Below are 27,319 nucleotides of genomic sequence, written 5' to 3' on the forward strand. Positions count from 1 at the left end.
AACAAGGGGAACAACTACTTCCAGGTTTCAGAGCGAGTGACGTCACCAACTGAAACGCTATTACGCACACCCCGCTAACTAGCTATCCAGTTCACATCGGTTACACTAGTCGAGATTTCTGCTCTTCGCTCCGTTGTCAGTTTAGCGTACATTTCACTGATTTTAGTGGCAGAAATAATTTTTGTCTGAACGCTATGCGTTCTCTGGAAAATAATGAACGACGTGGAAGGTGTGTTCCACGACGAGCTAGCCCCTAGTTGATTGTCCCTTTTATACCATGGCTATAATTTTACACATTTACTGCTAGAAATGTGTTCAACATCCACTGAAGTAGCTAGCAAGTTTACTACTGTAGATAGCTACAGTAGTTGCCTTGGTAACCAAACAATCCGACTTGCTAGTTTAGCTTACCAAACCATCAGTCATAGCTAGCTATTATGAAAATGTTTTCAATTCGGCTTTTGCTTTCAAAAGAAGCTCAAACATAGAACATTTAAGTGATAATGCCCTCGAAGCCAGTGTTTGGAGGATATATTGGCACGCCTCGAAGCCAGTGTTTGGAGGATATATTGGCACGCCTCGAAGCCAGTGTTTGGAGGATATATTGGCACGCCTCGAAGCCGGTGTTTGGAGGATATATTGGCACGCCTCGAAGCCAGTGTTTGGAGGATATATTGGCACGCCTCGAAGCCAGTGTTTGGAGGATATATTGGCACGCCTCGAAGCCGGTGTTTGGAGGATATATTGGCACGCCTCGAAGCCGGTGTTTGGAGGATATATTTTCACGTGCCCAATGTTCTAAAATGTAGCAAGTTTGGATAGTAACCAGGGGCTGTCACACACCGGCTCGTAGGAGCCGCTTCATAGCTCCAATCAGAAAATAGACATTTCATACTTCACTTTCCCCGGCCAACACCCATGGAAATGTGGAACAGTCTTCTCAGGGAATTTGACGAGGACCCTTTCTTCTCGTAAGTAGTATCAATTATTGTATTCTGCCACTCGTTCATTCGACTGTCTGAAGATTTTTCTAGAAAAATAATATTTATTTTAAATATCAGTCAAAAGTCAACACCACTTTGAACATGACACATTGTTTCAGATAAAGGACAAGAACCACTGTACCCACCCCTTGTCTAAAATGAGTCAGTAGTGTAGGCTATTATCAATAACGTTATAGTTTGCCAGTGATACGATTGTGTAAAATAATGAATGTGGAGAATGTATCAGCACTGTGTGTGTTAGCTTGCTAGCCAGCCAGACAATCTTAGAGAGGGATTATTCCATTTTACAATTTTCAATAACTGCCAATATGCTAACATTCCATTCAAACAATGCAGATTTTAGCCGTACTCTGGCTAAAATCAGTTAATGATAAGATTTACACAAGTTGTAAATGCAACACGTACTGATATTGTATCATATAATAGCATTGACAGCTTTTCAAGAAAATATAAAACGTTATGGTCTTGTGACACACGCTGGTATAATAGTTATGGCAAAACTTCGAATATTGTTTTTATAGAGCGAGCTCGGTTGTCACGACAGCTACTGCTCGAGCGTTGAATAGCCAGCCAATCGGAGGGTTCGTCGGAGGTCATGTGGCTGTTTGTTCATCAGCCCAACGTTCTAAAATGTAGCAAGTTTCGATGGTAACTTCATTGACACCGAGCGCGGGGGGCTGTCACGTTCATACACCGGCTCGTAGGAGCCGCTTCATTACAGGAGACAGAAAATAGATATTTCATACTTCACTTTCTCCGTCCAACACCCGTGGAAATGTTTAACAGTCTTCTCAGGGAATTTGACGAGGACCCTTTCTTCTCGTAAGTAGTATCATTATTGTATTCTGCCACTCATTCATTCGACTGTCTGAAGATTTTTCTCGAAAAATAATGTTTATTTTAAATACCAGTCAAAAGTCAACACCACTTTGAACATGACACATTGTCTCAGAAAATAGACAAGAACGACTGTATGCTACCCACCCCGTGTCTACAGTGACACTATGTAGGCTATTATCTATAACGTTATATTTTAAGAGCTGCATTCACAATCAATAGGTTGAATATATTATTATGGGAAAATTGTGTTCCCAATTCCAATGCTTTGTTATCAACATTGCCTATTTCCTTATATAAGCAGTTCCAGACTGAAGAACTGTTTATATCTCCAGGCCATCAGAATGCTGAACAGCTATCACTTGCTGCATGGCTACCTGCCTGTACTCTGCCCTGCACCTTGGAGACTTATGCCCCATGTGTATATATAGAGTCATATTCTAAATAATTTAAATGACAACTAAGGCACACCGAAATCGATGTTTGATGTGTGTCAATAGCTACTGGTTAACATGTAGGCTACAGTAATAGCATGGTACTTACTACTCAAGGCATAGAGTTACCGGTGTCAGCAAAACATTGCTTCATGTTTTTCATTGGTGAATAGATGCTGTGACCCATTCCCCAGGATAAGCGAGAGAATGAAATATCTATTAATCACCTGGTCTAGATCCTTGTCATATTTTAGGCCTGCAATAAAATCTGATAAATGTTACATTTACAACCCCCATTTTCAGTCCACAAACCAGCCCTCCCCTTGCAATGCCCAGTTGCATGTTCTTGCTATTACTATTTTTATTATTAGAATTTTATTTTTTTAAACATACATTCTACACAGAAGTGAAGCCGCTCCGAACACCCAAAACCCTTGTTGTCCCCGAACGCCCCCCCCATCCACCCCACATCTAGCTATGACTATTTGTACTATTTTCACACAGAAATAAAAATGCCGATCACTGATTTGACCTAAGAAATAAGGCGGAGCAACACTGCCTCCTTCATTGAAGTGTTTGGGGAGGTGTTCCACTAATTGATAACGAATATAACTATGCCTACTCATATTAATTGTGAATTTGGTTGTATGACAGACAGTAAATTATGAAATGGTGAATGCCTGGTGTTAAGAAGTTTCCTTCCTTCCTTTATCTCCCTCTACTTTCCCTTTTTCCAATCTACAGCTCGTCAAGGTAGGACCATTTGTTTTTCACTCATCAGCACAGTCATCAATTCTGCAAAGAATTACAGAACCAGCATCACTGGGAACATTGAGGCTAATTCCCTCTCTTCTTCTTTGTCTTCTCCACAGGGATCCATTCCAGGCACACAATACCCGTGTACAACAGATGATGCGGAGTTTCTCAGAGCCCTTCGGTAGGGACTTCATGCCCAGTCTGACTGGCGGGCGGGACAGGGGCCACGTATCCGGGGGCCAACTCAACACTAGCATGGTGCCACAGGAGGACCACAGGGTGAGGACTGCTGCTCTGACTGTGACACACTGACTGGGGTAGGGTAACTAGGGCCAATGTGTTGTTATGGTGAACCAGGTTAGGTCCCACACATAATAATAATAATAATAATAATAATAATAATAATAATAATAATAATAATAATAATAATAATATTTAAGTTGTAAAGTGCATTTCCTATGCTCAATGTGCATGACACGAGTAGCCTGGGAGTATCGATATTGGCTAAAGCACATACAGATCCTGACCAGGATATGTCAGGTCAGGAGTGGGTTGTTGGTTTGAATCTCAAACAGGTGACTGCTTCAGTGCCTCTAGTTCATAACCTATCCTTAAGCTGGTCTTCTTACTTGGAGAGCATTTCCCTTTGGATTTATTCTCCTAATCTGCTTGTGCTATCATGCCAAACATTTGTCTGCACAAACAGATCTGGGACCAGGCTATGTTCTCTTGGCTTGAGAAACAGAAACTGGCGACCATACCTCCCAGTACATTGTAGATTCTCCCCATTCACTCGTACTCTCTTGATGAAGGTGTGAAATCATATCCTTGGCCCAGGAGTTGGTCAGGTCCTGGTACTGGCCTACATACTGTCCTCTTAATCTGTGTCAGTGAGTGAAGGAACCCAAACACCTGCACCACAACTCGCCCCCCTCCACCCATCCCCCTCATTTCAGCGCCCAGCATTCAAACAAACAAGAACGCTGACCAGCCGAAAGAGAGAAAAAAGAAAAGGGCTTAGGTTTACTGGGGTCGTGATGGAAAATGGCCATGGACGTGTAACCGGATCCCCCTGCTGTTAGGTCAGGCCAGCAATGCTGTAGTGCTTATTGAACCTCTGCTGCTCTGCTGGGGCACTGGAGAGTGTGGTGGGTTGTAGAAGGGCAACCCCCTCGCCTCTCTGGCCAGCTATCTTTGGCCTGAGGAGGGTATATTTAGAGCATTGTTCCACTGACACACTGCTTTCTCACTCAAACACACCAATAGCCCTCTTGAGGACCCTGCTGCCCGAGCTGTTGAAAAGACAAGTCAAAACAGACATGTTTGTTTTCATAGCTGTTTGGCCCATGGTGACATGCAGCAAATCAGGAAGGACACACTGTACACATTTCTCACGACAGCGTTGGTTATGAGTTTATCACAATATAGTTCTGTTTTCTCATAGGCCTGAATCCTGACTTCAGATCCTTGTACAAATGTTTTTGTGCAAATCATCCATTGACATTAATGCATGATTGCAAAGTTAAGCATGTGCAAAGTTAGGATTCAGTGTGTGGTTAATTTTCTCTGTAAATATGAACAGTACTGAATTACAGTTTCATTACATTTAAACACTAGCCTTTTAGCTCAGCTTTGCAATGCAGTTAGATGCATTTTCTATTAGAAGGCAAATAGACCATGTAGGCTGGTGGGAAGACCACCACATTTTTTTAGATACCCCTACCCAAGGTAGAACAAAGCACAACCATGTTTTTTCACATCCCTAATGTCTCCCATTTATGAAATGGATGGTTGTGTCCAAATATTTCTCTGCAAAAGTGGTTACATTGATAGATATTTTGACACACCCCCTAAATTCAAAAAGTACAGAATAATGCCTGGCTGTAGGGGGAATGGGCCGCATAAGCTCATGTAACCCAATATTGCAAGCTCTGATATCGCAACATTTTAAAATACAAGTAGTCAGTTGTCTGGTCTACATGCATACACAAACAAACAGCATTAGGATATCGTAATGCATCTTGGTAATATAAACCTGTAAACACAGAGATACAATAGGCGAAATGTCGGCTATAAATATTTATGATGAATGTAAGCTTTACTTTTTGCTACGTGCTTAAATTCTAACTTTCCATGTCAAACGTGCTCTCATTCAGTGATGTATCATTCTGCCTGACAAAAGTACATACAGTTACACATGTTTTTTGATGTGGTGGCTAGTGTAATCTGCTCTAAGTAAAGCAAGTGTGCTCCGACATTGGAATTAAATTAGATTTTTTCCCCATAATTGTATACAACACTCATGCCCATAAAGACTGATTTGGTGTAAATCCATTTTATTCAGAATCCAATATGGTCAACATGATTACATTCAAACGACCCTCGCCTGCATATAATTTGCCCTTGTTAATTTTGGATTGAATGTGTCATTCTGTTTTTAAAAAGGTTTCATCTTGGCATATCTAGGACTATGGGTGGCACTCCCACTGCCTCTGTTTGAATACCAGATCCAAATAGCTTTTCAATGTGTTTTCATGTTTCAATCTCATTCACACACTTACAATGGGCAATTCTGAAAAATATAATAACAAACTTTTGACGACACAAGCACATAACCAAGTAACAGGAAAGCAACCTGTAATACAACATTGTCACATTAGTAGCGTATATGTACAGCGCTAACCTTTCCCCTCTTTCCCCACTGAAACTAAGTGTGCAAGGTTGATTCAAAGTCTTTGAGGTGACCAGGACATGAGTGTGTCCTAACAGGGTGAGGAAACAAAGTAGCCAATAGTGGTTGTATTTCTAGGGCCTGACCAGCTTGCATAGGTAACTGGCAATTCTAGGCAAGCTATCCTTCCTGTATGACGGGCAGGATATTGGGGCTGTGTGGTGATCAGTTTCCAATTCTACAACAGTTGGGTGCAGACTCTCAGGAGGTGCAGCTTGCATGCCAACCAGGGTTGGGCTCAATTTGAATTGAAGGCGGTCAATTCAAGAAAGTAAACTGAAATTCCAATTCAATTATTGAAAAAAGGGCATCAATTTTCAATGACTTCTCAACAAACTGAAAAGGAAAAGCTATTAATGTAAAAAGTTTTAACATTTTAGAATTTTTAATTCAAATCACTTCCTGAATTTACTGACTTCAATTCGAATTGAGCCCAACGAGACCCTTTGACTAATTGGAATGTTATCTCAGCCTGAATGATTCTGGGGATACTTCAGTAGTGAAATGGTTAGTTGTCGGGTTGTGAAGGAGAGTCTGTGAAAGGGCTGTCACAAACAGACCTGCCCATAGACCTTTCCAACGCTTAATTTAGTTTTTAATTTGTCACAATTCCTGCAGTTCACATCCTACAAATTCCTTAATATTCTTCTGGAAGTCAGGTAGGATGATAATTTGGACAATATTAACTGTGGGTAGTTGGCTGTGAATACAGTCTGGTGCAGGACCAGCAGGAGATGAGGGTGACAGAACCAGTGATGGGGACCTCAGGAAGAAGTGTTTTAATGGACATAGCACAGCTCCACACACACATATACTGTACATTTAAAGATGATCCCTGGGCTTTGATGGACTGTAAAGGGTTTGCAGAGGAGGTGGCACTGGTCAAGCATGGTGCACAAAGACATTTTTACATTTTAGTCATTTAGCAGACACTCTTATCCAGAGCAACTTACAGTAGTGAATGCATACGTTTCATAAAAAAATTTCTCCGTACTGGTCCCCCGTAGGAATCGAACCCACAACCCTGGCATTGCAAACACCATGCTCTACCAACTGAGCCACACAGGACCACAAAGACCACTATCTCATAGTCAATCCCCAGCCACCATACACGATCACATATAGCAGGGCTGCCAACCCTCTTCCTGGAGATCTACTGTCCTGTAGGTTTTCAGTTCAACCCTAATTTAGCATATCTGATTCAGCTAGTTAAGGTCTTGTTGAGCAGCTAATTAGTAGAATCAGGTGTGTTAAATTAGGGTTAGACTGAACCTACAAGACGGTAGATCTCCAGGAAGAGGGTTGGGCAGCCCTGACATATAGCATCTGTGTTTCAGTTTGACCATCCTAAGGGGCCTCTTGTTTGCCCTAGATGGCATATGTCCTTAAAGGGATGTTGGGATTACTGCACAGTTTCCCAGACCAATGCATGAGTCACCCCAACATGAAAGCTTATTCTTTACATGCAAGTCCAGTTCCGGTATCACATGGGCTGGCCAGCCATCGCAAAATAGGTACATATGATGGCAATGCATGGCAGCACTTTCCAGCTGGCAGTTTGGCTATTGAACGGCCTACTGACATGTGACAGTCCAATTCCATGGTGTGTCTGTCTGTAGTAACTGCTAGTGGGGAGGACTGTTGGTGGAGTGGACCTATCGAGGACAGTTCTGTGAGATACAGGATGGCATTGACATTGAAGAGGTGCAAATCCTATCATATGTGAAAGCCCAGTAAGTTGATGGCATTTCTCGTCAATGAGTGTCAGGTTGTGTTGGTTCAATGTGGGGACCACCTGCCTTATGAGCTTGTCATCATATGTGGTTACATCCTCCCCATACCTATAATGTCACCATTGTCAACATGTATGGTGACTCCAGGGCAGACTGGGAGATTTGGGATGGCATTGACATTGGAGAGCTGCCATTCCTATGTCATGTGAAGGTCCACTAAGTTTATGGAATTTCTTGTCAATGAGTGTCAGGTTGTATTGCAAGAGTAGGGGCTGAACAAATAAAATCCACAATGAGAGTTTTCAGTGTCTGAGCCCAATTGTTTTTCTTAGAGCCGATGAGATTACAATAGCCACAACATAAACGTGTAACTGTATGCATTTGTCAGGCAGGACTATGCAGCACTGAATGACAGCAAAGTTGTCTATTAATCAGCTAGCAAAAATCATAAATATTCATACTGTGCCTTCAGAAAGTATTCATACCCCTTTACTTATTCCATATTTTGTTGTGTTACAGCCTGAATTTAAAATGGATAAAATATATTTGTTTTCTCTCACAAATCTACACACGGCCCCATAATGACAAAGTAAAAACATATTTTAGAAATATTTGAACATTTATTGAAAATGAAATACAGAAATATCTAATTTATATAAGTATTCACACCCCTGAGTCAATACATGTTAGAATCACCTTTGGCAGTGATTACTGCAGTGAGCATTTCTGTGTAAGTCTCTAAGAGCTTTAGAGACTTACACAAACATGACACTTAATTTCTTTGCCACATGTTTTTGTAGTATTACTTTAGTGCCTTGTTGCAAACAGAATGCATGTTTTGGAATATTTTTTACTCTGTACAGGCTTCATTCTTTTCAGTCTTTCAATTAGGTTAGTATTGTGGAGTAACTACAATGTTGTTGATCCATCCCCATTTTTCTCCTATCACATCCATTAAACAGTTTTAAAGTCATTGGCCTCCTGGTGAAATCCCTGAGCGGTTTCCTTCCTCTCTGGCAACTGAGTTAGGAAGGATGCCTGTATCTTTGTAGTGACTGCGTGTCTTGATACACCATCCAAAGTGGAATTAATAATTTCGCCATGCTCAAAGGGATATTCAATGTCTGCTTTTTACATTTTTACCCATCTACCAATAAGTACCTTCTTTGCAAGGCATTGGAAAACCTCCCTGGTCTTTGAGGTAGTTCATGCAACTTATGTGACTGGTTAAGCAAATGTTTACTCCTGAACTTATTTCGAAAAACATTATTCCACTTTGACATTATGGGGTATTGTGAGTAGGGCAGTGACAAAAACATCTATATTTAATACGTTTTTAATTCAAGCTGCAACACAACAAAATGTGGAAAAAAGTGAAGGGGTGTGAATACTTTCTGAAGGCACTGTAGTTGCTATTTCCTTCTATTGTATCTCTGTATTTACAGGTCTATTTTTCCAAGATGCTAATTAAGATACACTAATGCTGTCTGTGTATGTAGTGCAGACAACTGACTACTTGTATTCAAAATCTTCTCAATATCAGAGCTTGCGATATTGGGTTACATAAGCTTATTTGGCCCTTCCTCCCTCCAGCCAGGCATATTCTGCATTTTTTAGGGGGGTGTTACAATATCTATCAATTTAACCACATTTGAAGTAAAATATTTTTACAAATTTCATAAATGAGAGAGATAAGAGATGTGACAAAACATGGTTGTGCTGTTTTACATCGAGTAGGGGTACATTGGAGGCTCCTCAGAGCAGGACGGGGATGACCATCCTACTCAGTTAATTTCAGAAAAAAAATGGTTATATAATTTTTAGTTTAAACTATACTAAATATATTCACGTCACCAAATAACTGATTTAAAGCACACTGTTTTGTAATGAAGGTCTACATTGGCCTCAATGTAGACCTTCTAGAGGATAGCTTGATGGTGTAGCCGGAGGACAGCTATTTTCCGTCCTCCGCTGGGTACATTGACTTCAATACAATACCTAGGAGGCTCATGGTTCTCACCCCCTTCTATAGACGTAGTAATTATAATGACTTCCGGAGGACGTCCTCCAACCTATCAGAGCTCTTGAAGTATGAACTGACATGTTGTCCATCCAATCAAAGGATCAGATAACAAATCTAGTAATGAAAGCATAAGCTACAGCTAGCTAGCACAGTATATAGAGTGTGGTGAGTAGTTGACTCAGAGTGAGAAAGATGATAGTTGAACAGTTTTGAACAAATTAACTTCATCAAAAATGAAGGAGAAGCAGCAGAGTGAGAGAGAGTTATATTTCATTGTACTTTTTTCTTCATCTTAGTTTACCTTTCACTTAGCTAATGCAGCTAATTTAGCCTACTTAACAACCTGACTCAAACAAACATAGTGGAATGATATTTATGTTAGCTAGCTGGCTAAGGCTATCCAACACTGCAACTCTTCCAAGTCAAGGTAAGCTTTCTGTTTTATTGATGTATTGACAACAGGGCCCGCTGGTGTAACTGCTAATCTGCTTGCTGTACACTACTGCCTGATTGTACACATGGATTGGATTGTGGGTTTACTAACACATTAGTTCTAGTTTGTTGACAATAGCATTAATATGGTGACAACAATGTAGGCTGTGTAGCGGTTATGGTATAAATGTTTGTCTTGGAGAGGTTTTTGCGCTTTGTCACAGACAGCTGTTTTGTTGCGCACTGGAGTTCACAAGTGAAGGGGAAAAGGTGAGAGCAAGTGATGCTGTGTGTTGCTGCTATGAAAGTGAACTGTGTGTGCGGGTGATTAAAGGTGTATTCATTGTGCCAATTCTGTTGCAAAACGATTCTTAAATGGAAGCAAACAGAACAAAACAGGGAGGGACCTACCTAAATTTGTCAAATAGAAATTCTTGTTTTAGTTGCAAAACAGAATCAATCAATCAAATGTATTTATGAAGCCTTTTTTACATCAGCAGTTGTCACAAAGTGCTTATACAGAAACCGAGCCTAAAACCCCAGAGAGCAAGCAATGCAGATGTAGAAGCACATGGTGGATAGGGAAAAACTCCCTAGAAAGGTTGTAGAAGCACGGTGTCTAGGAAAAACTCCCTAGAAAGGCAAGAACCTAGGAAGAAACCTAGAGAGAAACCAGGCTCTGAGGGGTGGCCAGTCCTCTGCTGGCAGTGCCAGGTGAAGATTAAAAGAGTACATGGTCATTAAGGCCAGATCGTTCTTCAAGATGTTCAAACATTCATAGATGACCAGCCGGGTCAAATAATAATCACAGTGGTTATAGAGGGTGCAACAGGTCAGCACCTCAGGAGGTGCAACTGTTTGGACTAATGATTACACACCCCAGATCAGCTAGATGCAGGCAAGAGTGTACAAGGCGGTATTGAATGCATCACTGTTTGTCACCTTGATTACTCAAATTTGTCTCTCAAACCTTTGCAACTACGTTATAAACTTACATTTTTAGGTTAGGTTGTAGCAACTTTATGATGGGTATAGGGCAAATTTCAGTATCATGTAGTAGGCTACTAGCCAAACCTATCAATGTTACATTGAGCTGGGTGAATGGAATATGAATGATAGTCATTCATATTGCATTCATATGAATGACTCATATGAATATTATAGTCATTATTTATATTATGTTATAATATAAATAAGGCCATGCTCATTAAGAAAAAAAATCTCCCTAATCTTAAACGGCACTAGGGTTGCAAAACGACCCGTAGTTTACCAAAGTTACCGGAATCTTCAGTAATTATGGTCATTAACAGAAAATCTATGGGAAATCTATTGTAACTTTGGTCAATTATACTTGAATAACTTGTTTTTTAAAAATTCATATATAGTATTCATATTCTTCTGTGTCCATATTGTCCATGAGTTTCTAGTAGGTAAACCATATGGTTCAAGAGAAAATAGCCTAATTAATGAAACTAATATCTAATCAACAATGGCATTATTTTGAAATATCTCTGCAACTCTTCCAATATTTATGCAAAAACATTGCCAACAAATGCATACTGATAAAATAACATTTTAAAAACTAAAACTAATACAAAGGATATCTCAGGCTGAAACCCTCATTAACACCAATGGTATTAACTCAGTTGATGGTTACAGCTTTGTCATTAAATGTTTTATTTGAAAATCATGTTATTTAATTATTTGGTATATTTTACATGTGATAAGACCAAAAAGAGAGCAAGAGATAATTAGACACCTGTAAAAATCAGAAGTACCCAAAAGGGCCACTAGATGTCTTGTGATATATTAGATAAAATCCTTGAATGATACCAAAAGTCTGGTAGTATACTGGCAAACTTAGAAAGTTTCCAGTAATATACCCTCCCTTTGCATCCTTAAACGGCACCGACCGCCACTGCTCAAAAACTAAAGCCCTTTTTGAGGATTGGTCTAATGGTCATATTCATGTTCTAAAACGTTTTGCAACAGATTCTGAAAATGTTCTTATTGGACAAATTCAAATTGTCTCTCCCTTTTTCAGTCCGTTTTCTTCCGCTTGGTGCCTAACGATCATGACCGAGATCTGTCTAATAGGCCTTTGCTCCCATTTCCCCTAAAGACACCTTCTCTCACAGTATAAAGGTCTCATGATGACCAAGCAGCTGCCCTGCTTTAGAAGCCCTGAGGTGCTAAACTTAGTCCCTGTGTCCTTTCACTAATCCTGCACCCCTCCCCGTGTGCCCAGTATATTTATCCCTGGTAATTACTTTCAACGGACACCAGCCTCAACTCTATCTTGCTGCTCGTGACCCTGTAACTTTTTATTAGTCCTCTCCTCTCTCCTCAGAGGCAAGCACGCCGAGTGGCCTCTTGTTGAGTACAGCACAGAGAAACTGTGTACTTCCCAAATGGCACCCTATTCCCTAAAGTAGTGCACTACACAGGTCATTAGTAGAGCACTACATTGGGAATAGGGTGCCATTTGGGAGGCAGACACTGTTTTAGAGAGCTTTAAAGAGCGCTACTGTAGCTAGCTAGCTCACAGTCGAAGGTGTTGTTGGTAAGAGCATGTGGTGCACTGTGCACAGCAGTGGCTAGTTCTGTAGCAGTGGGCTGTTGTAGGGATCTTTGAAAAGCTACTGGTGGATGCAGGGCCAGATTAAGAAATCAATGGCCCCTGGGACTTTGCTTTTTTAAAATATAAAATAGTTTCTATTGGTTCTACAGACTGATTAGTCTTCTCTTTTCAGCAGTAGGAATTTCTTTCCAAACTGTACATTTTTTCCTGCGATTGTATTTTAAAATCTGCAAAAGGCAAAGCAACAGCTGCAACCATCCATAGAAATATAATCCATAGATGGCAGTTCGCATTCAAGTCAGAACTGGCATCCATTGCTAGTGTACCCATGAGTTTAACAGTCAAATTGCCAGGTTAAGAGGTTACAAAACCCTTCTATGGATTATATGTCTATAGCCACAATGCAACAAGCTGTATATTTGGCGTGCATGCTGCCCAAACTGCGGTCTTCCTGACTGTAGGCATACCGGTAACTGCCAAAATAATGGAAACACTTGAGTAAATGAGGGATGCAAAGTATACAGTGCATTTGGAAAGTATTCAGACCTCTTGACTTTTTCCACATTTTGTTACGTTACAGCCTTGTTCTAAAATGAATCAAATATATGTTTTTCCTCATCAATCTACACACAATACCCCATAATGACAAAGTGAAAACAGGTTTTTAGAAATACCTTATTGACATAAGTATTCAGACCCTTTGCTATTAGACTCAAAATTGAGCTCCGGTGCATCCTGCTTACGTTGATCATCCTTGAGATGTTTCTACAACTTGATTGGAGGCCACCTGTGGCAAATTAATTTGATTGGCTATGATTTTGAAAGGCGCACACAACTGTCTATATAAGGTCCTGCAGTTGACAGTGCATGTCAGAGCAAAAACCAAGCCATGTGGTCGAAGGAATTGTCTGTAGAGCGCAGAGACAGGATTATGTCGAGGCACAGATCTGGGGAAGGGTACCAAAACATTTCTGTAGCATTGAAGGTCCCCAAGAACACAGTGGCCTCCATCATTCTTGAATGGAAGAAGGAACCACCAAGACTTCCTAGAGCAGGCCGCCCGGCCAAACTAAGCAATCGGGGAAGACGGAAGCCACTCTTCAGTAAAAGACACATGACAGCCCGCTTGGAGTTTGCCAAAAGGCACCTAAAGACTCAGACCATGAGAAACAAGATTCTCTGGTCTGGTGAAACCAAGATTGAACTTTCTGGCCTGAATGCCAAGCGTCACATCTGGAGGAAACCTGGCACCATCCCTACGTTGAAGCATGGTGGTGGCAGCATCATGCTGTGGGGATGTTTTTCAGCGGCAGGAACTGGGAGACTAGTCAGGATCGTGGCAAAGATGAACGAAGTACAGAGAGATCCTTGATGGAAACCTGCTCCAGAGCGCTCAGGACCTCAGACTGGGGTGACGGTTCACCTTCCAACAGGACTACGCCCTAAGCACACAGCCAAGACAACGCAGGAGTCTGAATGTCCTTGAGTGGCCCAGCCAGAGCCTGGACTTGAACCCGTTCGAACATCTCTGGAGAGACCTGAAAATATCTGTGCAGCGACGCTCCCCATCCAACCTGACAGAGCTTGAGAGGATCTGTCTTGAGCTTGGCACTCCCATTCTTCTCTGCAGATCCTCTCAAGCTCTGTCAGGTTGGATGGGGAGTGCCGCTGCACAGATATTTTCAGGTTTCTCCAGAGATGTGGAGTAATGGGGTAATAATATATATATATATATATATATATATATATATATATATATATATATATATATATATATATATATATATATATATATATATATATATATATATTTTTTTGTATATTTTTGCTTCCACTTGGGCCCCCCACAGGCCTGGGCACAGTGGTTTCAGCACCGGTAAGCCCCTGCATTAATCCGGCCCTGGGTGGATGTTGTTTTGGGTTGTTCCTTTTGCTCTTCCATCTGCTTGGCAAGCGTGCTCTGGCACCCACTGCAGAAGGGTTAGCAGCTATGAAAGATATTATTGCTCCGCTACCGATCTCAAGTATCACGCATGCTTTAGTGAATATGCACCCTATATCAGATACGTGCACACAGGAGCACACACACACACATCAGCACACGCACGGACGCTTTCACGTATACACACACACACACACACACACACACATATGACCACACACACATTCACAGCATCGTTGAAGTAAAGCTGCTGTTTCTTTTGCCGGTTTGCTGAGCATTCGATCCCCCCAGCCTGTGAATATGTTCCGTCTTCTCTCTCAAAGGTTGTTTGGCTGTTTGGGAATATCACATTTCGTTACCTTCCATCACACTCAACTACTTGCTTAGTTAATATCATCTTTCATAAGATACCTTGGATTCAGAGGAGTTAGTTTTATTTCGCTTCACTTTATTTAATCGCTCATTAAAGAAAATATCAAATTGTTTTATTTTGGTTCATTTAATTTCACTGCTTTAATTAAAGCCAAGATCAAATCTCAGCTTTTTATATACCAGTCATAATAAAAAAACTTTATCATGTGTTTTGATTTATAAAAGGAAATGGGCACTTTGTCGCTAAAGTTACGCCTACTCTCTGTATCATTAATCTGCTGACCAGTTTTTTATTTTTTATTAGGGTGGCATCTTTAGCCTCCCCAGTGGTTTATAACAGTTCCTAGAACCCATGCCTTCACAGCTCACCTATCCCTCCAATCCCTGAGAGCTGAAATAAAAGCCCCATGCCCTGGCCTCAGTCTGACTCATAGCTCCACTTTAACCAGCGAGAGGGGGGAATAGATTAAGACGCGATGCCATGACAGGCTGGGAGGGGGGGAAAGAGGACCATGAGTTTTTAAAAAATCGAGCAGTAGCACAGCCGCCCCCAAAATAATGTGTTAAAGCCCCTCCGAGTCAATGCTTTACATTTTGCACGATCAACCTCTGCGGCCATCTAAAAATATGCCTGACGTGGGAGCGTAACGGGCATTTATTAGTTTATACATGCTATTCAGAGATATAATTGGCCCGCCATGCTACGTACAGGCCTATCAGGGGCAGCAAGGAGCGTTTTACATCACCCTGACCTTTGGAAAAGAGCTGAGCGAGCAACCGAGATAGACCTAGACTCTCCGCCCCCCACCCATCTGCCCACCCGTTGGGTCCATGCAGGTTTTTTTCAGAACGAGGATATGTTTTCAGTGTTAAACCCCCTGTAATCCATGGCAACGGGTCCCAATTACATGGAGAGCATATATCTCTCAACACCCTCCAGGCTGAGCTCCAGCCACCAGCCCAACCTCTCTCCCTCTCTCTGGTGTCTGTGTCCACATACGGTGCCCCTGGCTTAGGTTGGGATGTTTGGGATGCCTGCCCAGGCCTCCAGGGGTTATAAACACCCTGGAGTAGAGAGTCAGGGGAGCAGCGGCTAGGACTGAAATAGTCTTTCTCTCAATTTGCACATTCAGCAGGTTCTAGGCCCCATGTAAATGTGGGAAGGGCTAAGGTTCAGATTCACAGTGTAATATAACAAGAAAACAAAGCTAAAGAGACTAGACTACATACTGAGAACAAACTGAATACATGTGTAAAGACGGACACTATTTTGTATATGAGCCTTCCTGCCTCAGTGGTGCTTTGCTTTCTCAGGCTTCTTTGTGCATGTGTGTGTATATGTGTGTGCTTATGTCTGTGTTGCTGCTGCAATTCACTCTATGTTCATTCTGTATTGTACTGCTTTTCAGACGATAAGCCAGTCGCTTTTGCCTTTCGGCTGTGTTGATAGCACGGTTAGTACGGCAGACTACTCAAATGCTATAATGCAGCATCATTCCTTGTCTCAGCCTTAAACTGACCATTGGCAAGTACTAACCCCTCTCACCTACACTATATCTTTATAGACACACACAGCAAGTTTGAATCTAGCTGAAGTTATCGTAATACCGTAATATTTGTTATATTATATTATTTGTTATATTATATTATTATTATTTGACCCTGCTTGTCATCTACGAACATTTGAACATCTTGGCCATGTTCTGTTATAATCTCCACCCGGCACAGCCAGAAGAGGACTGGCCACTCCTCATAGCCTGGTTCCTCTCTAGGTTTCTTCCTAGGTTCTGGCCTTTCTAGGGAGTTTTTTCCTAGCCACCGTGCTTCTACACCTGTATTGCTTGCTGTTTGGGGTTTTAGGCTGGGTTTCTGTACAGCACTTTGAGATATCAGCTGATGTAAGAAGGGCTTTATAAATACATTTGATTTGATATATTGTGAATCTGAGCAAAGGCCACATTCACAGTGCACATGTGCCATGCCAAATTGGTAAGATGTGAGAGTATGCATGTATTTACCCCATACCAAGTGTATGTGTAGGCTTACTAGGCTACGTGTGTGTGCGTGCGATTGTATCTACCAGTATCAGTGTGCGTGTGGTCATGCACACACGGCCTGGTTGTTTTACGAGCTGGTTGACCCCTCCTGTTGATGGTGTTGGGTCAAATATTACCCCAGCCAGCTGGCACCCACAGCGGGCCAGATCAACTCTGCTGGCTGGCTGGTACCCATGGTGGCTCAGCCAAGCGCTTTAGCTCACTCTAGGAGGCCTGTGGTTAGTTACTGTAACTTACACTCCACTACAAGAGAGACTAGGATCATGTGGTTGGGTCGAGTATTGTAAAACAGTCAAAGAGCTCTATTTACCCAATGACATGCACAGGATGTTGATTTAAATACCGATTGGCCCTGGTAAAAAGTTCTGCACTATAAAGGGGATAGGGTGCCCTAACGGACACAGCCTAAAGCTACGCTAACTTATCAGTGTGATTTTTGCAGTTGTGATGTTTTTTTCCAAATCACAAAGGTTGCATATGCCCAACTAATGCACGTTACTAAAACATATCTATCCACTGAGATGGAGATGCAGAGTAGGTGAACAGATCTCCACATATGTGGTTCCCACCATGAAGCATGGAGGAGGAGGTGTGATGGTATGGGGGTGCTTTGCTGGTGACACTGTCTGTGATTTATTTAGAATTCAAGGCACACTTAACCAGAATGGCTACCACAGAATTCTGTAGCGATACGCCATTATGTAGCAAAATGTAAAATTGTGTTTTTTACATTGGATAAAAGAAGAGACTCAGAGCTACAACATGGTATATCATACACTGCATTTTTGAGGAACAATGGGAAAGTAATTCTGCTTTGAAAGTTGATAAATTTGTTAACTCACTTTTGAGGAAATGGTCTTTGAATGTTTTGGTGTCTAGAGATTTTTGTCTACACCCATTCAGCATCGTTCACACCCTCTTAAGCTTTAGCCCCACCCATCTCGTTTCGCTATCGGAGCATTCAGAGCGCACACCTAATGCTCTGGCCGAAGATTTGTTTACCTCTGGATAACATGGAAACAGCCTAACCAGCTCTGCTGGCAACAATTTCATTACGCTTTTTTGCCAACGTTTACTGACACCGGCCATATTCAACAGGTGTAATAACGTCATACACGTAACGTTAGCTAGGGAGCCAGCCAGCTAACGTTAGCTAGTTAAACAACAATGAACATAGTGCCAAATCATGTTGTTACTACCCTGCACGAATCAGCTGGGAGCTAGCCAACCCGGTTCAATGTTAGCTAGCTAACATTAGGCTCTAACTAGCAAAGCAAATGGCTCTGGGATACGAATAATAACGTCATACACGTAATGTTAGCTAGCTAGCTAACAGTACACTTTAGCTTGAAATGAAACCACTTTTGTGTAATATCTGAAAATGTAGCTAGCTATCTTACCCGTATACATCATCATGCATGATGGATGCGTTTCCCTGTCACGGATGCCATGGCACGGTTGCCCTTAGTTTGAAGATGTAATCCGGAGACCGGTGTTTTCTCCATCTCTTTAGCTATCATACTCTAATTTCACTGATTTCAAAACTCAAGCCTCCAGAAAGTGGAGAGCAGTATTAAAAAAACAAAAAAAGCGTTTGACAGGATTACCAACACAGACTGACCAGCTCAAATAGACAGAAGCCTTCTAAATGGCAGACCAATCCGAACTCCTCTCTCGGGCATGTCCAGCCCACTCATTATCTCAGCCAATCATGGCTTGTGGGAAGGTTGCTCACTTTTTCTGTGGCTTAACCAACAAGGCTCGTCATTTAACAATTTTATTCATTTTTACAGACATATGTTTGTTATTAACGCACATGAAAGTTCACGTTCCAGAAGGCCTTTCTGCCAAAAACCGCATTTTGATCAAAATAAAAAACTTTCAAATGGCTCTCCTGTGAAGTCGTGACTCACGTTATACGCCTAGTGTCCTGAAACGGGTCACATGTGGGAAATCCTTCTAGACTGTGGAAAAAGCATTCCACATGAAGCTGGTTGAGAGAATGCCAAGAGTGTGCAAAGCTGTCATCAAGGCAAAGGGTGGCTACATTGAAGAATTTAAAATACATTTTGATTTGTTCAACACTTTTTTTTGGTTAGTACATGATTCTATTTGTGTTATTTTATCGTTTTGATGTCATCACTATTCTACAATGTAGAAAATAGTAAAAATAAAGAAAAACCCTTGAAAGAGTAGGCGTGTCCAAACTTTTGACTGGTACTGTATATTTAACGAGAATTGGTCATGTTCTAGTAAAAAATAACAGCATACAGTGTTCAGCTGCACACTCTGATGTCACAATTTGTCCACGCTCCAGGCGGACAAAGGAATCACTCTCCGTGTATCTCTGATTGATGAAAGATGTCTAATATAGTGATGAGTGAAGTTAGCCTACATTTCTAAATAGACTTTAACAAACTAGATTATGATTATAATTGTTAAGCTAATTTTCTATGGTGTGAATCCTTACTTTAGCTTAAGTCAAGCATTCACCCAGTCATGCATTGATGTCAATGGGAAAATAAGTCGAAATTCAACTAGTGGAAGTTTTGCCCCTATGATGGTACAGCGTGGAGGAGATTTTATATTGTATGGTATATGGATGTCTGTTGTAATGGTGGTATGGACCATAAAGTTAGCTTTGAATGGCCCATTGTTCTTGTTCCCTCTGCAGGACATGGAGTCGAAGAATCCATTCAGTATGTTGGACAGCATGATGTTCGGCGTGAGGAACAGGATGGAGGACATGCACAGAAACTTTGTGAGTCACGTTGTGTCTCTTCTCAGACCCCACACAGCCCATACAAATAGAATTACTAGAAGGGTAATAGTATGAATTAATTAATTATATTTTTGTGACAGACTTTGTTCATCAGTGTTTTAGCATGTGTGTTCTACATGGCTTTATACTCACGTCAATCTGTGTGCGGGTTGTTTTCCAGGAGAACCTGTCCACAGACTCGAACGGCAACACCAACGCCCACTCATTCAGCTCTTCCTCAGTGATGACCTATTCCAAGGTTGGAGACGAACCCCCCAAAGTGTTCCAGGCCTCCTCCCAGACACGGCGCGCCCCCGGCGGGGTATGTACACTCAAGTATGGCCAGAGATACTGCTGAGGGGCTGGGGGAGGGCTCTCCAAGCTGATACTGCACTGAACACGAAGGAAGAAGCTGTTTACGAGAACAGCAAGCGCTCAGAGTCATATAGAGAGTATAAGAAGAGTTTAATTCCAAAACGCTATATATCCATTTTTTAGCTTTTATTGTTTAAAGAAATTATGAAAGAGATTGGTGTATTTTTTTTCACTATCTAATCATGGCATGGGGATGTTCAATGACAGACATGCACAGTATTTGTCTAAACTCTATCACTTGATGGTTTCATTTTAGAGATGAATCAATTTTTTTAGCAAAATGCTTTATATTTCTCTCAGAGAAATAAGTAGTACTGCTAGGTTTTACACAAGCAAATGTAACAAATATTTTTTTGTTTATAAAAAACTGGACAAATTATACATTTGTTGACAGTAATATAAGTATGTATCTGTATGTAAAACATTTTACATTTTAGTAATTTAGCAGATGCTCTTTCGTTGGGGCATGGACTCTACAAGATGCTGTCCCATGTTGACTCCAATGCTTCCCACAGTTGTCAAGTTGGCTGGATGTCCTTTGGGTGGTGGACCATTCTTGATACACAAAGGGAAACTGTTGAGTGTGAAAAGCAGCAGCGTTGCAGTTCTTGAAACATTAAAACTGGTGCGCCTGGCACCTACTAACATACCCCATTCAAAGGCAATTAAATATTTTGTCTTTCACATTCACCCTCTGAATGGCACACATACCACAATCCGTGTCTCAATTTTCTCAAGGCTTAAACATCATTATTAAACCTGCCTCCTCCCCTTCATCTACACTGATTGAAGTGGATTTAACAAGTGACATCAATAATGGATCATAACTTTCACCTGGATTCACCTGCTCAGTCTATGTCATGGAAAGAACAGGTGTTCATAATCAGTGTATAGGGTTTTGGGAGATTTTTTTTCATACACCTAAGATCTATAAAATTGTAGACCTCCACAAGTCTGGTTCATCCTTGGGAGCAATTTCCAAACGCCTGAAGGTACCACGTTCATCTGTACAAACAATAGTATGCAAGTATAAACACCATGCGACCACGCAGCCGTCATACCGCTCAGGAAGGAGACGCGTTCTGTCTCCTAGAGATGAACGTACTTTGGTGCGAAAAGTGCAAATCAATCCCAGAACAACAGCAAAGGACTTTGTGAAGATGTTTGAGGAAACGGGTACAAAATTATCTATATCCACAATAAAACATCGACATAACCTGAAAGGCCACTCAGCAAGGAAGAAGCCACTGCTCTAAAACCGCCATAAAAAAGCCAGATTACGGTTTGCAACTGCACATGGGGACAAAGATCGTACTATTTTGGGGAAATGTCCTCTGGTCTGATAAAACAAAAATAGAACTGTTTGGCCATAATGACCATCGTTATGTATGGAGGAAAAAGGGGGATGCTTGTAAGCCGACGAACACCATCCCAACCGTTAAGCACAGGGGTGGCAGCATCATGTTGTGGAGGTGCTTTGCTGCAGGAGGGACTGGTGCACTTCACAAAATAGATGGCATCATGAGGCAGGACAATTATGTGGATATATTGAAGCAACATCTCAAGACATCAGTCAGGAAGTTAAAGCTTGGTCGCAAATAGGTCTTCCAAATGGACAATGACCCCAAGCATACTTCCAAAGTTGTGGCAAAATGCCTTAAGGACAGCAAAGTCAAGGTATTAGAGTGGCCATCACAAAGCCCTGACCTCAATTCCATAGAAAATTTGTGGGCAGAACTGAAAAAGCGTGTGTGAGCAAGGAGGCCTACAAACCTGACTCAGTTACACCAGCTCTGTCAGGAGGAATGAGCCAAAATTCACCCAACTTATTATGGGAAGCTTGTGGAAGGCTACCAGAAACGTTTGACACAAGTTAAACAATTCAAAGACAATGCTACCAAATACTAATTGAGTGTATGTAAACTTCTGACCCACTGGGAATGTGATGAAAGAAATAAAAGCTGAAATAAATCATTCTCTCTACTATTATTCTGACATTGCACATTCTTAAAATAAAGTGGTGATCCTAACTGACCTAAGACAGGGAATTTTTACTAAGATTAAATGTCAGGAATTGTGAAACTGAGTTTAAATGTATTTGGCTAAGGTGTATGTAAACTTCCGACTTCAACTGAATGTCTGACACAGCAAGAGTTTCCTGATGATGGCTTTCTCAGTCATTATTGTCCATCGCCTCTTTGGTAACTCATTCTGATTGGCTGTCCCCATGTCTAGATTAAGGAGACTCGGCAGTCCCTGAAGGACTCAGAGAGTGGTCTGGAGAAGATGTCCATTGGACACCACATCCAGGACCGAGGACACGTGGTGGAGAAACAACACAACAAGAAGACAGGGGAACGGGAGCTCAACCAGGACTTCCAGAATCTGGATGAATGTAAGTCAGTTGTAGTGTAAGGGGGTCAGCATCCCAAAAAACCCCAAAGGGTAATACTTTACTTTAACCCTGCAGGTAATGTGCATTATGATATGGTTCTAATGCAGTGTAAGACATGTTGTAAGACTGTGTCACCCCCTTATGTCTTATTATCATCTCATAATGATCGTTACTTGAGTCTGTTGAAAATGTCCTACATAAATCAAATCAAATCAAATGTATTTATATAGCCCTTACATCAGCTGATATCTCAAAGTGCTGTACAGAAACCCAGCCTAAAACCCCAAACAGCAAGCAATGCAGGTGTAGAAGCACGGTGGCGAGGAAAAACTCCCTAGAAAGTCCAAAACCTAGGAAGAAACCTAGAGAGGAACCAGGCTATGAGGGGTGGCCAGTCCTCTTCTGGCTGTGCCCCGTATCGCTGTCTGTCATCTGTCTTCCATGCCATCATCGTTTTGTTATTTTCTCCTTTTATTTGTTATTTTCAGTTTTAATCATGTGAAGCTTGGCACATGGCCAAGATTTTCAAATGTTCATAAATGACCAGCATGGTCAAATAATAATAATCATAGTAGTTGTCGAGGGTGCAACAAGTCAGCAACTCAAGAGTAAGTGTCAGTTGGCTGTTTCATAGCCGATCTTTGAGAGTATCTCTACCGCTCCTGCTGTCTCTAGAGAGTTGAAAACAGCAGGTCTGGGACAGGTAGCACGTCCGGTGAACAGGTCAGGGTTCCAGCAGGTCTGGGACAGCAGATCTGGGACAGGTAGCACGTCCGGTGAACAGGTCAGGGTTCCATAGCCGCAGGCAGAACAGTTGAAACTGGAGCAGCAGCACGGCCAGGTGGGCTGGGGACAGCAAGGAGTCATCATGCCAGGTAGTCCTGAGGCATGGTCCTAGGGCTCAGTTCCTCCGAGAGAGAGAAAGAGAGAATTAGAGAGAGCATATTTCAATTCACACAGGACACCGGATAAGACGAGAAATACTCCAGATGTAACAGACTGACCCTAGCCCCCCGACACATAAACTACTGCAGCATAAATACTGGAGGCTGAGACAGGAGGGGTCAGGAGACACTGTGGCCCCATCCGATGAAACCCCCGGACAGGGCCAAACAGGCAGGATATAACCCCACCCACTTTGCCAAAGCACAGCCCCCACACCACTGGAGGGATATCTCCAACCACCAACCTACCATCCTGAGACAAGGCCGAGTATAGCCCACAAAGATCTCCGCCACGGCACAACCCAAGGGGGGGCGCCAACCCAGACAGGAAGACCACGTCAGTGACTCAACCCACTCAAGTGACGCACCCCTCCCAGGGACGGCATGGAAGAACACCAGTAAGCCAGTGACTCAGCCCCTGTAATAGGGTTAGAGGCAGAGAATCCCAGTGGAGAGAGGGGAACCGGCCAGGCAGAGACAGCAAGGGCGGTTCGTTGCTCCAGCCTTTCCGTTCACCTTCACACCCCTGGGCCAGACTACACTTAATCATAGGACCTACTGAAGAGATGAGTCTTCAGTAAAGACTTAAAGGTTGAGACTGAGTCTGCGTCTCTCACATGGGTAGGCAGACCATTCCATAAAAATGGAGCTGTATAGGAGAAAGCCCTACCTCCATCTGTTTGCTTAGAAATTCTAGGGACAATTAGGAGGCCTGCGTCTTGTGACCGTAGCGTACGTGTAGGTATGTACGGCAGGACCAAATCGGAAAGATAGGTAGGAGCAAGCCCATGTAATGCTTTGTAGGTTAGCAGTAAAACCTTGAAATCAGCCCTTGCCTTAACAGGAAGCCAGTGTAGGGAGGCTAGCACTGGAGTAATATGATCAAATTTTTGGGTTCTAGTCAGGATTCTAGCAGCCGTATTTAGCACTAACTGAAGTTTATTTAGTGCTTTATCCGGGTAGCAGGAAAGTAGAGCATTGCAGTAGTCCAACCTAGAAGTAACAAAAGCATGGATACATTTTTCTGCATCATTTTTGGACAGCAAGTTTCTGATTTTTGCTATGTTACGTAGATGGAAAAAAGCTGTCCTTGAGAGACATAACATATTATAAGCCTTATAATAAAACATCACAAAGGTGCATACATGCTTATACCAATAATACATAATACTTGCGGTCTTTAATTAAAGTGTTACCAATTTATTAAGTGTTTTTTATGATGCTTTGATGATTATTTTAAGGCATATAGGTTATCAGTGTTCGATGAATAGTCATAACAAAGACAGAATTTACTATCAGAGGATTCTCCTATGCCAGCTCTGTTTGGGGTTTATGTAGTCTGAGACATTCAGTTATGTTCCTATCTCAGAGAAAATAAGGTATTCAAATTCCAAGGAACGGCCCCTTGCCAGGTTAATCACAGCATCCCACAGAGTAATACCTAAACTGTTCCTGACCACTAACCTCTGCCCTTTCCTCTCATAGCCGAGGCGCAGTCCTTTGACGAAGAGTGGCAGCAAGAGGTGTCTAAATTCCGACCATTTGCCCCCAAGTCCCGTCTGGAGGCCCCCAAGCCTAGGGTGGTGCACCGGGCAGCCCTCACTGCAGCCACCGGCCCCGACCAGGGACGTAGGTCAGTCATCATGTGTCATAGGTCATATAATGACACGTAGGACAGATCCGCTCGAGGAGGAGTGGCCGTAAACCAAAACAAACCATTTCTGGATGCTACATCAGTGAACATTTTAGTTATGATTGAAGTGTCAAGATTATACTACAGTTGATCAATGGTTTATTGAAATGTGGGTTGATGGATGAATAATTTATGTCTGCTTTCTCATTTTCCCCCTCAGGGACAAAGCAAACCCAAAACCTGAAGTAAGGAAAATACACATCGACGATCTCAAAGTCAAAGGATCAGGCATTGTGAAGCAGTAGAAATGTCTAGCAAATAAAGCTACGTCAGGCAACAACTCTTTGATGCTTTTACCTGTCTCCAAGACAAGCTTGGTTTCTAGGTATTTTGTCTCATAGAAAATCCGACAATGACCCAGTTGTTGATATGCTTTTTACCCTTTCATTTTCACACTACCAAGTAAAGTAAAGAACACTTGTCAAATCAGGCACTTATTCTGTCAGAGTAGATCCACACAACCTTCTTCCAGAAAGCTCAGGACTCCTGTGGAAGTAGCATTAAGACAGGCACACATAAGCTACTAGCGATTATATGTGATATATGATTTCAGAATCATGACATGAGAGCAGACATAATTTCTCATATGTTATCATTGGGCATCAGATCAACAGCAATGTTTTCTCAGAAATACTATCCTTCTGCTTTTGGAAATGTCATGTTCACATTGTATAGATTGCATCAAAAGGAAACGTATATATTTATGCAGTTAGACATTTGAAGTCCATAAGTGCACTTAGACGTCAAACTTGTGCGCTTTTTATGTGTAGTGGCCATTGTTTTATTAATGTATTTTACCTGCTGTAATCTTTGTAAAAAATGATAATACCCTTTTTATATTGTTATTTGACATGGGGTTCTGTTTTTCACCATGCTATTAATTTATACCATAAAACACAGAATTTATGGTTGGGATGAAAGTGTCCGGTTCATTCTAAAATATTCTTATCATGGGATTCTTATAGATTGAACTCATAAGATCCTCAATTTGAAAATGAAATATTTCATCTCAAAAGCAAATGGTAGCGTAGTCTATTCTTAAAACTGAGTGTGTATTTTGAAGGTTCCAAAACATCCTTCTATTTGATTAGTCATCAAGCAGTGTGTTTATCACTGTATAAGAGCACTGCTGACTGTGCCTGTGTGGCAGATACATCTAACAGGGTATTTTTAGAACAGACCTGTCAGTGACTCAGATGTCTGAGGTCACACACAGATGTTATGAACCCAGCGCACTCTCGCATCACGTGCCCCATCATGCTCCTGATTTAGTTTAACTTGTTTTTGTCTCCTCTCATTTATATCAAGTGTGAAAATATATTATGGAATCACCTATGATGTTAACTCAACAAATGTCCATATATGCAGGCTTCTCAATTAGAAATTAAGAGGCAGGGGAGGGAGGAGAAGAGCAGTTAGGTCAGAGGGGTGGCCTCTTGCCTCAAGGTTTCAGGACAAAGTGGCATAACTCCTCCGTGTTTATGTAACAAAGTGAATGTCCCATCTATCTTAACAGGGCTGCAGAAATTAGCTAGGTCAGTAATATCATCTGGGTGTTAGGATTCAAAAGGAATGTGTGAAGTGACTTCCTCTCCTCAATTTGCACTGATCTAACTGTGACAATACATAATAGGTAAAAGAGATTCAAATGCTGGCTCATGGATGCCTACCGAGAATTTGCTTTCCCCTGACCAGTTCCATCACCTCTGGGCTGATGAAGGAAAGGAGACAAGAGGCCGTTTGACTATTTACCTCTAGTCTAGCAAGGCTGTTCTTTCATATCTCGTCAAAACGTGGGTGTCCGAAGCTACCTTACCTCAAACATCTTCATTTGTTCTGTGACAGACATATACTGAGCAAAAATATAAAACGCAACAATTTCAAAGATTTTACTGAGTTACAGTGTGTTCGGAAGTATTCAGACACCTTAACTTTTTCCACATTGTTGCGTTACAGCCTTGTTCTAAAATTGTTTAAGTAATTTTTCCCCCCTCATCTTCACACAATGACAAAGCAAAAACAGGTTTGACACTTTTTCAAATAAAAACTTAAAAACCACATTTACCTAAGTATTTAGGTATTTTCCCTGTGGCTCAGTTGGTAGAGCATGTTGTTTGCAACACCAGGGTTGTGGGTTCAATTCCCACGGGGGGCCAGTACAAAAAAAAAAAATCATGAAATGTATGCATTCACTACTGTAAGTCGCTCTGGATAAGAGCGTCTGCTAAATGACTAAAATGTAAATGTAT

General features: G+C 41.7%; 1 protein-coding gene across 3 annotated transcripts; it reads left to right on the forward strand.

Annotated features, from left to right (window-relative positions):
- The first annotated feature begins 692 nt into the window (after positions 1-692).
- On the forward strand, positions 693-26,087 carry LOC115205875 (myeloid leukemia factor 1). Of its 3 annotated transcripts, none has more exons than XM_029772275.1 (8): positions 693-971; positions 3,020-3,028; positions 3,148-3,310; positions 19,577-19,663; positions 19,845-19,985; positions 22,274-22,433; positions 24,863-25,010; positions 25,231-26,087. In XM_029772275.1, exons 1-8 carry the CDS (start codon positions 919-921, stop codon positions 25,313-25,315), a joined length of 846 nt encoding a protein of 281 aa, XP_029628135.1. In that variant the 5' UTR covers positions 693-918; the 3' UTR covers positions 25,316-26,087. The 3 variants fall into 3 exon arrangements, with proteins under 3 accessions (XP_029628135.1, XP_029628137.1, XP_029628136.1); XM_029772276.1 differs by lacking the exon at positions 693-971 and adding an exon at positions 1,641-1,826; XM_029772277.1 differs by lacking the exons at positions 693-971; positions 3,020-3,028 and adding an exon at positions 1,639-1,826.
- Positions 26,088-27,319: the final 1,232 nt, after the last annotated feature.

This window comes from Salmo trutta, chromosome 13, assembly GCF_901001165.1.
Source record: "Salmo trutta chromosome 13, fSalTru1.1, whole genome shotgun sequence".
In the NCBI taxonomy this organism is placed as follows: domain Eukaryota; kingdom Metazoa; phylum Chordata; class Actinopteri; order Salmoniformes; family Salmonidae; genus Salmo; species Salmo trutta.

Excerpts from the sequence above, each read along its gene's own strand:
- LOC115205875 (XM_029772275.1), top strand. The coding sequence starts at position 919 with ATGGAAATGTGGAACAGTCTTCTCAGGGAATTTGACGAGGACCCTTTC. Across the intron at positions 19,986-22,273 it reads CACGGCGCGCCCCCGGCGGG|ATTAAGGAGACTCGGCAGTC; the intron begins GTATGTACACTC and ends CCCCATGTCTAG. Across the intron at positions 25,011-25,230 it reads GGCCCCGACCAGGGACGTAG|GGACAAAGCAAACCCAAAAC; the intron begins GTCAGTCATCAT and ends TTTCCCCCTCAG.